Consider the following 15,313-nt stretch of genomic DNA (forward strand, 5'->3'; position numbering starts at 1 on the left):
TCAGTGTGCATGTTTCAAAGTGTGAGGTATGGTACAAGTGGAAGCAGCAGGGCAGTGAACATGGATTTTTACAGTACAAATGAATAAATGCATGCTGGAGCGGAACATTGGCTCCTGCTAAACCTATGGACGCAACAACGAAAGAAGAACATTTCTCTTGAAACGTAATCTACTGCAGCTAGGTAAAAATAAATATTTGCCTTTCTGTATATTATATACAGAGGATCAAACAATGAACAGTGTAACCTCTATGTACGCATGGTAACTGTTCTCTCTTAGTTTCTATACATAACTTTCAGTTCCCTTTCTGAACACTACACTATAACTAGACAATTATCTAACCTGTCTGTAATTCTCTCTTACTTCTCTTGATGGAAGCAATTGCCAGGGCTGTAGTCAAGACCTCCTAAGTCGAGTCCAAGTCACTTCTAAGACCAGGTCCAGTCAAGTTCGAGTCAAGACCGGGTCCAAAGGGAGCAGAGACCAACTCAAGACCGAGACCAGAGCAAATTCAAGACCAAAATAGGCAATAAACACTATACATGTCTTTCCAAATGTAAAACGAATCCCTAAGGAGTTTTTTAGGGATCAACAGACATGTAGATATGTCTGGAAATCCACTCTTTACCCTTCAACTTCAACTAATCAATGCATAGAGGTTGAAGACCAGGTGCAATCCTTTGCACCTGGCAAAGGACCAGGTGCACCTGGTCAATTGTTTGTAGTGTTGGGGAGAAAACAAGCCAAACATAAATAAAATTACCCACTTTTGTTATACTTTTAGACGGGGGCGATAAAAGGTCCAGTCAACAACCAGAAGTGGGCGAGACCAAGCCCGAGACATCGAAAGAGTGATCTCGAGACCGGACTCAAGACCAAGACTTGGAACTCAAGTACTGCAGCCCTGGCAATTACTATTTCAGGACAACTTCGCGTTAAAAATCCTCTGCTCTTCTCCCTCTCCGTCTACTTTCCCTATCCTGACTCCGCCTACTCCTCCTCCTCCTCCTCCTCTTCTTCGTCGTCGTCCTCGTCGTGGCAGTGGGTGATCTCCTGGGGAGTCTGGGGGAAGAGGTGCGGCGGCTGGATCTCGCTGATGGAGCGGGTCAGCTGGTGGCGCTTGCACTCGAACTCCTTGAGGTCGACGTCGTGGCGGTTGCGCGTGGCCAGCGGCGACTCGGTGTTGTTGATGTTGACGTGCGTGTGCTCCACCGTCGACTCGTGGGGCATCTGGGAGGGCGGGATCATAACAGATTTTTTTTTTTTTTATAGAACATCGTCCCCATATATCGGCAATAACCCCGAACCCCAATTGAGCGCGGTCGTGGAACCTCACCAGTACGTGGGCGGCTCTGAAGAGGTAGCTGAAAGGGTAGTAGAGCAGGTTGATGAAGGAGGCGGCGTACAGGTCGGCGTAGCGCATCACCTGGGAGGCAAACAGCGTCTGTCTGGACCCGCTGCGAAACAGACTTCCCATCATGCCGTAGCACATGTCCATGTCGTGGGTCACTTTCTGGTAGGAGGCAGAGAGGCGGATGAGGAGCGACAGGTTTCGCAGTCAGGTTCGTCTTTTATTCAAAATCAGATCCGTTACCAGTCAGTGTGGTCCACCTCTGATATGATGGATACGATGCAGTTTGATTGATTACATGTTCATTGTAGAATTGAGCTGGTTGTCTACTGGAAGACCTTAACCTGAATTGAATCTAATGTGACAATTTGATCAGATTCCACACAAGTATGCATGAATATGTTGTTATTATTAGTAGTATTCCAATTATTATTATAATTATGATCCTGGGTTTCAGTGGAGAGTTTTAGTGTCCCATGATGGTCCAAATGCTGGGTCAGAGGCTTTGCCACCCTGACAAGAATACAATTCCAGGGGAAAAACTGAATACTTGTCATTTTTTGGCATGAAAACTGTTCTGCACAAAATATGCTATATATGGCCTTCGAAAACCCATATCGGTTTTAGCCAATTCCTTTCTTTTTGGGAGAGAGAAACAAAATTAGTCTGTATATGAGTGTGTGTGTGTGTAACGAAATTGTACCTTGATCCTTCTCTGCAGTGAGCTGATATCTGGCCTCTCATTGCTGCTGCTGTCCAGATGCCTGAAGACAAAAGCAAAATGTATTAGAGTCTGGCTGAGTCCAGTTCTATGTGGCTTTCCTCAATTAGAGGGAGATACGAATGGAAAGGAATATTTTTCACTCTAATAGGTATTCATTGAAACAATTGTGTCAGAAAACAACCTTTTTGTCAGAAACTTTTTTCTGTACTAATTTTGTGAAGCAATGATAGACAATTTAACCCACCACCACCAATAAAAAGGTGGACTGGCATCTAAACTTTTTAGGAAGAATTTATGCAAAGACACCGCATACCACTGCCTTTAATGAAATCATGAAGAAATATCAACTCCCTGTGCAATACATGAGTATGTGTCAAAAATGGCTTTAAACACCAACCAAACCATCAATCACTGATAAACAGTGTTTCTATTTGGTTAAAGTTTGAGCTGCTGTCTGTGTCAGAATGGGGAACTCACTTGTAGAGCTCTGCTAGGAAGCAATCCAGAGACTGAAGTTCTTCAAATATGGCTGGAAAACAAAAACACTGGCATCATTTCAGTTTCACATCACGCAATGGTAACACTTTAAATTCCCCTGACCTTTTTCTGTAAATAAAGTGCAATCAGATAGTGCCAAAATATGAGAATTGTGTATGTTTAAAACACAGCTGACTGCTACAGACGGGTCTATCATTCACTTGAGCTTCACTGAATTATGGTTAGATTTGGTTACAGCTTGTGAAAAATTAACGGAAACAGAAGACCAGAGTCCAGTCTCTCATTTTCTTGCAGTAACAGTAACTTCTGTATACAACTCAAAATTTGCTTTACATGTGGATTATATGTGGCTTACTACTTTTATAAAATGCCGCTAACACAAATATCAAATACAACTTTTTTAGATAGTTTTTTTTTAAATTTAGTTATAACTAATAATTTACTACTACTAGCGCTAGTACAAGGTTATTCTTCTGCCAAGCAATATACTTGGTTGCTCATTATTCTTTAAATGAACTCTTATAAGGTCAAAGCGATGTGTTTTACTGCTGCTGAACCAATTACACCTTTATTACAGAAACAATTGGGGCTGTAATTTAAAGGGTTGCCAGTATAATGTAGATTAGGGGTGGGACGATATATATAGACTTAGTCAGACTAGTCATTGAACTTTTATTTATCACATCATATTGTGGCTGTATATATGGCGTATCGTATCATATCGTGAGCTGAGCGTATCGTCCCATCCCTAACGTAGATATGTGTGTATGTGGACGTGTGTGTGTGTCCGGCCTCACAGCTCTTGTCGGTCCAGACATGAAGCTCTTGGGCCAGCTCGGGTATGACCAGGAAGGTCCTCCAGCCTTGACGCTTCTTGGATTTGAGAATGTCGCCGAAAATGTGGTCCCCGATGTAGACGATGTCCTTCCCCTTGGCCCCCAGCAAGTCACACACAATGTCAGAAGACCCTGGGAGAAGACATACGGCATTTTTACTGTCCCTTAGCAAAATTACCATATGTGTGGGTGTTGATAGGGTTGTTTATCAATACCAATGACTCAACGATTACTTGGCCAGGTGCTGAGGTTATTGTGCCTTACACCTGGCATTAACAGGTGTTTTGGGTGCTCGGATTGTAATCGGACAGTGCTTAACCACATAAAAATACAGGTGTAAATGCACCCAAGACAGATTGTGATCCGATCGCGGCTGAAATTAAAGCAGCTGCATAAAACAGCCTTCTCCTCAGCTGCTGTCTACAATTTCTACCATTTCGAAAAGTAAGAAAACGTGCATATAACAACGCAACTTGACAGCCACCATCTTTGAAATGACCCGCACCCACGCTTCTTGCAATACGTACACATTGGGGGAGGAAGTGATGTACGTGGTTGTGTGAATTTTGCACAAGAATGTGCAATCAGTTGTCACTGTGGACTTGATGCGGACAATGGCGAAATGTAGTTCCGCTAAATCGTATTCAGATACAGTCCGGATGCGAGGCGTGTGTTAATGCCAGGTAGGAGGAGATAAGTCATACTGATGTTGTTGCAATTCCTAAAGGTAATAGATCACTTAATGTCTCTTTATACAGAAGAAGAACTGGGTAGTTAGCATGAGCAGTGATAGCCACCATGGCTGAACAGACAAAGAAAAGAGAAACTCAAACTGCATCAACAGAAAATCCAAGGAGAAAGATGTCACAGTACTGGACACACTCTTTGATTGACAGGCGATCTCCACTTTAAGTAGGTGAGGCCCCAGTCGTGTTCATGCCAGTGTTAGTGTAAGTTCTCTACCTGTCTACAGAAGAGAGATGAGCTTGGCATTCCCAGTTTACGGCCTGTAATAAATTCCCAATCACCTCATATGAACTTGAAGGTGTCGCATTACAGGCCGCTGACACTAACGCTGTCAACGCTTCAGGTTTCGGAGTTCTTTTATGAGTCCGGACATCACGTCTTCCGTCATTCCTGTGTTGCAGAATGTAGTCACGAATGGAGATTTTGCCATTCCAGAGTTGGTTCTTTCAATCTTAATCATCTAATGCTGTTTGAGCTCTTCAAGTTCATTTTGTTCTGTAGCCTAAGGAACATGTGGCGCAGGGCAAACCTAAAGGAACGGTGGTCTGGTGTTCCATTTCAAGTCATGATAGGTTGTATGACGGCTTACGGTCACGCAATATTACTGCAGTTCTCCAAATGACCTGCTTCCCACTGTGGCCCTGAAGTAAAATTCCATGACACTTCAATGAATTTCCATAACTCAGTCGGAGCACTTCCATGATCTAAAATGCTCTTCCTTCCTGGTTTGTTGTCTGAATACCTTAACAGTTAATGTGTGAATGGAATACACCTCTCAAAACTCCATGATACTCCAGGAATTCAATCAAAGTTGTGTAATTCCTGGCGATGTATAATACTCACACACCAAGTGATACTGGTTGACTAAACCATTGCAAATATGTTAGATGTTTAAAAGAATTCAGATGGTTCTTTGTCTGAATGCTTCAATTCTAAAAGGCAAAATCCTTGCATTCCAGTCAGAAAAGCTGTGCTAAAACAAAGGCTCCTTATTTACCTCCAGAGTACACAATACCATGCTGGAGGGGTCCAGTATATGTGCCGATCTTCAGCCGACCTGTGGTCTGAAATAAACCATACACACTGTCAGGAGTCATACAATCATATATTATACTGTATATTTTATTTATCTTTACAAGGCACAAAATCAATGAGGGACGCAGCAAGGATGAGACACACCTCCGCTAAAAGTAGAACTACTCTAGAATATTAAAAAATAACATCTTAAATCATATTACAGTTACAATATCAGTCACATATAATGACCACATGTCCAGTGCATACACTCACAGTGTCGACCTGCCGCAGCACTGTTCCCTCTCCGAAGAAAACGGGTTTGCGGGCGTCCACCAGAATCAGGTCAAAGTAGGACTTCCAGGGCCTGTGGGGTGTGCCTGTCTGCAACACATACACACAGCAGCATCATATGTTTTAAGTATGAAAGGTGAATGTGAATTAAGATATCACCAATTTTATTTTGGTTGGTTAGATTATCTCTTCTTGTACCTCGCTTAGCCTTTTGTTTTCATTACATATACTCCTTTTAATTGAATTTTTCTGTACTTGCCTGCAAATAAATGAACTAAATATGATCTAAGATGATGTAAAACATTCTGGAAGAGAAACTATGATTTTTTTAACATATTCTGATTACCTTTGGACCGTGAGGAAAGTCAAACAGGTAGGACATAATTTTCTGAAAGAAATCGGTGCAAAGGACACAGGTTATTTCCATTTCAACTCAATAATCAGTTATTAACTGACTGACTTAAAATACACCTGTCTCACTTATGCAATTAAACAGCAAATTATAAGACATACTACAGAAGCTCTAAAAACTGAAAAATACAGGATGCTGCTCTTCTCTATGTAACAGTTAATTTGTCTAAGTCTGAGCTGCAAAGTGTCATCTTTTACTCTTTGTTTATTCCATTCAGCTCACCTCTGTGTATTTGTAGTCACTGTTGGTGGCCAGGAAGACTTTGGCGACTTCGTTCATACGGCTGAGGAGAAGAGGAAGCTTTGGCTTGGTGGAGGAAAGACAGACAAAGTCAGAACTTCACCAATGCAGAAAAAGCAGCCACCAGCAAAAGAAGTGCGACTCTGGGCTAAAATCGATCTCTTGTTTTACTTACATCCTTTACCACATACTTCTCCAGGTTTTCGACCGTCTTCTCCTTTAAGGACCCCTGTGAAAACAAAACAGAAAAAACACAGTGAGTTTGAGGACTTCTGAATGAAGCACTGGCTGTAGGAGAAGGCATGAAGCTGTTTGGAAGGAGGTTTAACGGAGAAAAGGACGTGATTCAACCTTAAAATGAACCCAGTCCACGGCGTCACGGACGTCCTGGAACATGCTCTTGTAGGACATGAAGAGGTCGCCGTCCTTGAAGCCGGTCTCACAACTACAGAGAAAGTTAAAAAAAAACCCATAAATAACACTTTCCCTTCTGACGGGATGATACATCCCCTCAGTAATTTATGGGAGTAATAAAGTATGCCATAAAAGTAACAGCATGTTGACTGCATAGTAGGTAAAATTGAAGATATTAACATATGCTGAACAGAGTACCTTGAGTATCTAGAGCAGTTGCTGAAGAAATCGACCAAGCAAGCAAAGAGGTAGGTTTCTGAAGATGAAAAAAAACTGTAGAATCAGTAAGGGTAAACTAGTAATGTGTTCAACCTTATCTATGCCAAAGGACTCTCAGGGTTTATTAAGATACTTCTAATTCAATGTAGTCATTTTCAACTTGAACACATTTCATTTTGCAATAGAGTACATCATTTTCTGTTGAACATTTTGCACATGCCGTTTGCTTTCCTGAGTAATATCAAACCATGCTCGGTTGCTCAAGAAATAATACCTTGAATACCTTTAATACCTTGAAGCAAAGATCTGTGCAGTACTGATCATGTTTTGATACCTATTCCCAGTTTATTGCTTATAAGAATCATAAAGGTGTGTAGTAGAGTAGCTGTGTTTTTTTGGGGTTTTTTTTTACCAGGGAGGTTGAAGAGGGTGTTGAGGATGTAGAAGCGGTCTGTATCTCCACGTTGGATAAACTTGTTGGGGTACATCTCCCTGATCTCAGGCCTGTGCAGAGTGAGTATGGATGCACACAAGAGGTACACAAGTGATGAGGATGGTCAAACTTTCAGCTTCAACTACCTTCAAAACAGACCTTCAGAACTGTGCCAGCATTCCTCATTGAAACTAACTGGTACTGCTAGTTCAAGCTAACAAGACTCTCTTACATTAGTACTTATTGGTTTTAAGGAGCAATGCTTCTTTAGATAATCAGTGTAGTATTGATCAATTGTACAGTAAATATGTAATCAATCAAACTGCATCATATGCATCAGAGGTGGACAAAGGCCAATATCAGCCCCATATATCAGTCTAACCCTAATGTGGATATTTGCTTTGATCGTGTGTATTCGGCACTTGGAGAAACGTGTTGACGGCTCGGTGGGAGAAGCACATCTCACCCTCTCATGAAGTTGAACCCGTGCGCACAGACCAGGATGTTCCCATAGGCGTCCACTTTGAGCAGGTTGCCGTACATTGTGTCAAACACCAGGCCTCTGGGGACGAAGATGGGGAGAGGAGAGACAGAGAGAAGTCATCTGTAGTGTCTGCCTACCACTAGTGGGCTGTGAAATACTTCCAGTAAGACATTTGCGATACTTAATGCGTAAGCTGGGGGTTGCTGTCATGTCTTAGACCGCTTATGGGTTTTGTAGACCGACCTGGTGGGGAAGGCAGGGTCATAAACAAAGTTGAGCAGTTCCTGTGGATATCCAATGGACACCAGGCGCTCCACGGTCAGGTCAAAGCCCAGCGACTCGTACTCGGGAGATTTATACACTGGAACAGACGGGGAGACAGGTTCATATATGTTCACTGACTCACACCAGTTGTATTGTTAGTGTTTCTCAAAATTTCCCATAAACCCCATTGCCCCCCCCATCCCATCTTTGGCATTACTGAAGAAGATAAACATGTTTGAAGGGATTTTGTTGATGTTTCCGTGAGGCCAAACTGATATAAATTGAAAAATCTCAACACTATTGAATTAAGCAGAAATGCCATATAGAGAGGCTATGATTGATCTGCTGCTGACTACTTCCACTGTTTCCTGTCTCACTTCAGTATTTAGCAAAGTTTTCCCTCGATTGATATAATAAATAGAAAAAAAATTTAGGACCACTTTTAAAAAAAATTAGAGTAAAACAAACCAACAAAAATTGATTGATTTTAGAGAATTCAATTTAAGACATTTGGAGACGTTTTAAGGACCTACAGATACACTGTATTATCATTATTATTATTATCATTGTTATGCACACTTTCAACCTAGGTTTAAATTTGTGCTGTCATAATAACAAACTTTAATAGGACTTGTTTGTTGTATCCCAAAGACTGGAAGCAAAATTGGGACATAAAAACAAGGGCAGCCAAAACCAAAATTAGCCCGAAACACCACTGTTACAAAAACTGATATGGAAAATACTGCCATGTAGTATCTGAAAAGCTAATAGAAATACTGGCGAGGGAATGATAAGCCAGTAAGGGTCAACTGTGCCTACATGGCCTAGATACTACAGCCACAGATATGACTTGTATTGGTTGGCACGTCAAACCCTCCTGTTGAGCTTCTGGCTCTGGTCCATATGCACTCATTCACACTAGGGTTACACCGATATTTCAGGCCCATACTGGCCTTTTATTAAAATCAGACACTGGCAAGTAAATGTCATCCACCTCCAATATGGTGGATATGATGCAGTTTGACTGATTACATATTTATTGTATCAGTATCATTGTATCATTGTATATCATTGATCAATACTACACTGGTTGTCTATGGGAAGACCTTAACTTGAATTGATTTGAATCATTGATTCAAGTATGCAAGAATATGTATTATTATTATTATGATTATTATTATTAAGGGTTTCAATTGAGAGTTTTAGTGTCCCATGATGGTCTAAATGCTGATTCAGAGGCTTTTCCACCCTGAGATTTGTGGGGAAACATTGAATACTTGAATTTTTGGGGTACGGAATGAGTCAAATTTAAAGCTATTGAATGCTGCCACATGTGACAATATCAGCCTTTAAACCCCATATTGGTCTAACCCTGGCTCATACCCCAACCCCCTCTTCCCAGCCCTTCACCCCGGTGTGTAGAATTACGGTGTGTCTGCTTGCAGGCCGGGCAGATCCCTATAAACAGCTGGATGGGAGCAGCTAGGGTTACCATACGGCTCTGGTAATGAGGGCAGTAGGGAGATGGTATAACTAGGGACAGAGAGAGTGTGTGAAGGCGTAAATGTGTGTGGCGGAAACAAGGAGCGGAATAGATTGAAAAGGCGATGTGTGTGTAGTGTCAACACTCAGAGAGAAAATAGGGTCAGGACACTAAGTGCAGATTGTGTCACCTCTAGCTATTAGGGATACAGGTTTTTGACGGCCAATTTTTGAAGTTTCTGAAGGCGGAAAAATTACATGTATTCAGTATTTCCCCCAGAATTGTATTATTGACAGGATGGAAAAGCCTCTGAAACAGCATTTAGACCATCGTAGGACACTAAACCTCTCCATTGAAAGCTAATAGTTTTAGGTTAGCAGCTCCTTAAGGCAGAGTGAGGCAGGTTTCACAGGTTTCACAGGTTTCACAGACTGTTGAGTCAAATCCCGGCTAGATTGGGTTTGGGCTCATACGAGATGATACAAATGATATAAACTGTATTTGCACAGTCACATCATGGCAGTTAATGAGACTGTATATACCTGCAAGGGTGTAATCCATATCAAAACCAAAACACTTGATCTTCTCCATGGCCAAGCTTCTGTTGACAAAAACTCTGGAAAGGGGAAATAATGTGCGGTCAGTTAATGCATGACAGCAGGGACTCAAAGTGAAATGCTGCAAGAGAAACACTGCAAATGATAAAATGGTAGTTTTTATTAATGTATCATTGCATTTTAAACCTCCAATTGGTGATGAGCAGTTGACAATACAGCCTACTGTAATATCATTCTGTCAATAGTGTGACTAAGAAAAGAGGATCAAGACTAGAGTTATGAAAGAACACATTTAAAGGCAGCGTTACACCAGTTTGGTTTAGCAACACTTCCTGAAAGGTCAAGGTTTAAATGCATGGCAAGCTGCTTTTTACAGAACTACGAGAAGACACTAAAAAAAAATATAAAAAACCACAACAGCAACAAGCATGCAATTCTACTGGTTATATTGACTGATCAGAGCATCTGAACTGAAAACTTCTCAGCCCCCGTCATTGACCAAGTCTCTCTACAGTCTCTCTTCATATGGTTACCTTTATTTTTATTTTTATTTTAGGTGATTATTTTTCGACAGACTCTAGCCACTTAGTGGGATTCAAGTTTCATAATTGTCCAACAGTTTCTCTAAAAAAACAGTTTGTTACCATTGTTAGTTTTCCTCACTGAAACCAAGGGTCGTCACTGGCCGCAAGCAAAACAAGCAGCTAAAATTTAGAATGTCCTCAAGGTATCTCTAACAAAATGAAGATGTTCTATATTTACATTCATCGTAACATAAAGTGCTCATTAGGCCTACACCCAAACAATAATACTTTCACTTCAAATGTGTGTATGTGTGCCCTTAAAACATCTCAACTGCATGTTTTAGCAAGTCTATATGGAAACCAGCATAGTCTCACATATATACCAAACATGTGGAACACCTTGGAGCGTAATACAGGGCGACTACAGGTTTCTGTAAGGTAAATCTAAGACTTTCTAAGAAATTTAAGACCAATTTCATCCTAAAAATATAAAGTAATGCAATGAGAAAGCATTTTTAAGAGCCCAGAACCTGTATCAAAGACTCAGAGGCAACATTTAATGTAGGTAATTCAACTCAAAACATTTAAAGACTTTTTAAGGACCTGCAGACACTCTGTATTAGCAGAGGTTGATGCCACTACACCGTCATCTCAGCCTTCATCAGTTCTAGATTTTCACAGCAGAACCTTGCTGCCCTCAATATATCAAATCGACAGTAGAAACTGATATTGTCTGGGTGGACCAGAAGATTAAAATGCATTCTGGGACGACTATATAAAGGTTTGCTGAAGAAAGCAAATTCTCAATGGCTCCTCGCTAGTTCCCTTACAACACTGTCTCCTCTGACGCACAGTTATAGATTAGATACAATCTCAATGTATAATCTGTGACTCTGCTCGGACCCAACACTGGCCTGAAGTTTCTATTCAGATGGCGTGAGGGATGACATCGGACTGACGGCAATGGATGGGGATTATTGAGAGGAGAGGTGAAAAAGAATGATGCGGGAACACGGGGAGAATGAAACAAAAAAAAGGGGGAGCGCACACCAAGGAAACACGATGACCACCAACTGCTATTTCCGCAGGGATCAACCCTACTCACACTTATGTCAGTGTCAGTATGAATGGAGTTCCATGGGAGTTGGATGGAGAATCAATTCACACCATGGACATCAAAACGGTGGGGTAATTTAGTCAGTAGTCGCAGTTTCTCAACAACAAAAGGACGGCGTACCTCATTGCAGGATGGTTTTGAGCCAGATCCCTTGGAAAGCTTTGCAATAGAGAATACATGTGCGATGATGACTGTGTTACCACTGAACTCGACACCTATGGTCTTGTCTGTTCTCTCCACTGACATCACACCAGACAGCTTAATGCGGTTTTTGTCAGTGAACGGCCTGTACATTCTATTACCTGCAGAATATAATAGGCTGCCGACCACAAAACAGTAATAACAGCCTGAATACGACACCCTTTGCCAAAATGTACTGCTTGATTTACCAGACACTGCTGTTCCCAATATGTGCACAAATTCTACTTCATTAGTTTGCAATGAACTGCCTCTATTATCTGCTACCTGCATATACTCAACATCACAAGAATCAACACAGATTTGACGTAAACACAGATGAAGGGGCTACAGCTATGATTACACCTGGCATTTCAATGGGATTTTTGAGATCAGATTTCTGTGGTTGTATTCCTTTAAATATGTGTCTGAATGATGTTTTCCCTCTCTATACATATACATACCGGATTGCATCCAGACTGTGCAAAAATTCAATGTGACCAAATTCCATTTTTCGTGCATCATGGTGTAACCGGATGATGAAAGTCACTTTGAAAGGACAAGTGTAACCGTAGCCTTTGTGTCAGGAACACTAGAGCGCCTGGGCCCATGTCTGTGGCTGTGGCCCTACTGTTTTCCCGGCGGCCGGTCCAGTGCGTACCTGTGGTGAGCTTCGCGCCGATATTTCTTCATCGCCACGCCGTCCATGTTGGCCGGGAGGTCGGCGTAGTTCTGTAAGCGGTCGCTCCACGAAGTAGTCATCTTGAACTGTTAGAAATGTTTCTGTGAAGAAAAACAGACGTCGATTTAACTGAGGTTAAAGCAGTGGGAACCTTGTCTGAAACACACTCAGACACAACTCACTGGATTCGTTTAAGTACTTGTCAGGATGCTGCATTTGCTGATAAAAAGCAGTTGCAGGAAGCAGACAGTGGACTGCGGATTTCCAAAACACTTTATATTGTCTGTGTCAGATGTCACACGATGATGCAATATCCTGACCAAAGCAAACCTTAACAGAGAGGCTCTGATAGCGCAATGCTGAATAAGTCATTTACAGGGACTGACATGCATGTGAATTAACTTTGTCTGCAAGTTTGAAATCTAGCAAACGTCAATACAAGTCCAAGAATGCAGAAACAGCCTAGATAATCTACCCTATTATCTAATTCCAGAAGGTACGGATTTACAGTAACACCAAACTTGATCGATAAAAAAAAAAGCACTCTTCAATTCGGCATACATATGATCCACCAAGCAAGCAGCACTTATTTTAATACAATTCAGACGTTAGAATCGCCTAAACTCTTATTCCCACAATCTTCTACCATGAAAATAGGAGGTAGCGAGCAGTGGGAACCAATTCTAAAAACTGAGATTTTATTGAAATTAAGCACTGCTTGGTGGATTATATGTAAACCGAATTTACCAATGGAACATAACGATTCAAAACACAACAATAACTAACGAGGTAGGTATCGTTTGTGCCAAGGCCACATCAAATTGACAGATTTTTGAATAGAGTTTGGGGAACGTATCAGGGCTAAGCTAAAGTTAGCTCACTGGTTTCCTAGTATTGTTGGTCTGTTAAGAGAGTAATTTTAGATGCCTATTCATCACAACAGCTTCTGGCGGACTGCTAGCAAGCTAAAAGTTACTGGCTGGTTTACTGATGGGTTTACTCCGCTAGTAACGTTAATAGCATCTAACCTATGTGTCAGCTGTCAGTAGTGATAACGCTAGAGCCAGCAGTGCTCTGTCAGACAGCTGTAGCTTAGCCAGCTAGCAAGCCCAGCTGCTAAGTAAGCTAACATAACTTTATGAAATGTCTGGTAATAACACATTCATTCATGCTAGCAGTAAGCAGTGGCCAGTTCTCTATGTTCGTATACAATATGTTTTACGATACTCGTTTAAAAGAGGGGTATGCTGTCAGTAAAACGAGGACAAGAACACCACTCACCCTCTTTATCCTAGTTGGTGGTGGTGATTCACTTCACGGAGCATGCGCAGAAGCATTAGTAGCGGCTGCGGGTCGGGTGCTGCCTTCTAGTGCTATCGGAAATATCGTAGTTACAGGTTTAGCGCACTTGAAGGACCCACGAAAGCGGTAAATACGTTCCTATGATGCTCGAGTCCTAAAGTTTAGCAAAGTCTCTGCATCTAATATAATTTGCCTCCAAAAAATGTAACAAAGTGGGGCAATGACTGACATATATTTTATAAATTAAAAAACCAAAACATCAATTCCATGCCTTTTCCTTCTCCCTCTTCATTCTGCCACTGCAGCACAAAGTTGGTCTGGGTCGCCTGATTTCTAAAATAAAACAACAGCCATATAAAAAAACTAGTTTGTTACAGGCTTCATTTCGCTATTACTCCTGACTAAAAGCATTTGAATGGCAGACAAGTCGTGTTTACCATTTTTGACATCGGGAGATGGATCTTACGAGGAGCGCTTGAAGGCAGCAGAAAAGCAGTGGGTAGAATGGACGTCAACAAGTAGCCAAGGGTGTCTCACTGCTTTCTATTGTGTAAACAACAGACCTGACCTTTTCCTGCAAACAGCTAGGAACCGTCTAGGCAACCTATAGTCGGTATTTGTTGCTACGTGCAACTTTTATGCATCGAAAAGTAGCATATGTCGGGGAAAATATGTCAAAACAAAAGCCAGCAGTGAGCTATTTTTATTCAATTATGTAATGTTTACACAATAAAGTAATTGTGGAAGACTGGATTGTGGAAGACATCTTAAAATAATTTAGTCATTTAGTCTCTGTTCAGTCTTAAAAAATATGTTTTTCTTAAAACAAGTAAAAACTGTAAAACTCTATCTGCCAACTGGGTGAGATAATTCATCATTTCCAATGCAGTTTTACTTGATTCAAGAATTCTAGAAACAAGTGTTAATATCTTGAAACAAAGCAGAATAAAAATGACACTTGATAAAAAAAAAAAAATCTTAAGTTATCACGTCATTGTGAACATTGCAAAGGAGTGTCCAAAACTACTTCGCATGAGTGCCATCCAACTACGCCAACAAATTATTTTTTTTAAATGTATCCCCTAAACATATTCCGGAGTGTATGTGACAAGTATTTTCTGCAGAAGGACTCTTAATATAGTTTCTTAGCTGTCAACTTAGGTACATAATAGATGGAATAGACACATAAGACTAATAGAATGACATGTTGTCTATCTGCCAACCCAGCAGCATTAGGGAACAAGGGAGAAAAATGCCTTTCCAAGACAGATGTTTCCTTAAGTCAATGCGTTATCCTATAAGACACAAACCCATTTCTCACTCTCACTGGAATTCAGTTTTATACAAATACACTAATGGAGCTGGTTTTACCCAGCTGTGGTCTCCATCTGCTGGTATTAATAGCCAATTACATGACGTGAGTAGAGAGAGCCGCTTGGTGGTGATGTCGTTTGCCAAGGTGCCACACTGCACACTAAAATAATAAAATAGTATGCAAACAAAAGAAGAAAAGCACAGGGAAAGTAAACAGTTATTTGCAT

The 15,313-nt window shown here is 41.1% G+C and overlaps 1 protein-coding gene across 2 annotated transcripts; it reads right to left on the bottom strand.

Annotated features, from left to right (window-relative positions):
• Window positions 1-990: 990 nt before the first annotated feature.
• Window positions 991-13,784, bottom strand: nt5c2a (5'-nucleotidase, cytosolic IIa). Of its 2 annotated transcripts, XM_071546799.1 has the most exons (19): window positions 13,752-13,784; window positions 12,450-12,571; window positions 11,732-11,770; window positions 9,956-10,029; window positions 7,910-8,027; window positions 7,649-7,744; window positions 7,162-7,253; window positions 6,729-6,786; window positions 6,468-6,561; window positions 6,292-6,345; window positions 6,099-6,182; window positions 5,811-5,852; window positions 5,447-5,554; window positions 5,154-5,220; window positions 3,371-3,541; window positions 2,553-2,604; window positions 2,055-2,115; window positions 1,337-1,513; window positions 991-1,230 (listed from the first exon to the last, which is right to left on the bottom strand). In XM_071546799.1, the coding sequence occupies exons 2-19, from the start codon at window positions 12,548-12,550 to the stop codon at window positions 991-993; spliced, it is 1,728 nt and encodes a 575-aa protein (XP_071402900.1). In that variant the 5' UTR covers window positions 12,551-12,571; window positions 13,752-13,784. The 2 variants fall into 2 exon arrangements, with proteins under 2 accessions (XP_071402900.1, XP_071402899.1); XM_071546798.1 differs by lacking the exon at window positions 11,732-11,770.
• Between the last annotated feature and the right edge of the window lie 1,529 nt (window positions 13,785-15,313).

The sequence above is a fragment of the Centroberyx affinis genome, unplaced genomic scaffold, assembly GCF_046629955.1.
Source record: "Centroberyx affinis isolate AG114_WGS23_722 - 3 ecotype Tasmania unplaced genomic scaffold, CSIRO-AGI_Caff_v1 ptg005458l_1, whole genome shotgun sequence".
NCBI lineage: Eukaryota > Metazoa > Chordata > Actinopteri > Beryciformes > Berycidae > Centroberyx > Centroberyx affinis.

What these genes read in the sequence shown, in the direction of transcription:
- nt5c2a (XM_071546799.1), bottom strand. Translation starts at nt 12,550, where the DNA reads ATGACTACTTCGTGGAGCGACCGCTTACAGAACTACGCCGACCTCCCG. An exon ending in TATGGATTACACCCTTGCAG is followed by an intron (nt 8,028 to 9,955) that starts GTATATACAGTC and finishes CGTCTGTTCCAG; the next exon opens with TGTATAAATCTCCCGAGTAC. An exon ending in GGGTTCAACTTCATGAGAGG is followed by an intron (nt 7,254 to 7,648) that starts GTGAGATGTGCT and finishes CACTCTGCACAG; the next exon opens with GCCTGAGATCAGGGAGATGT.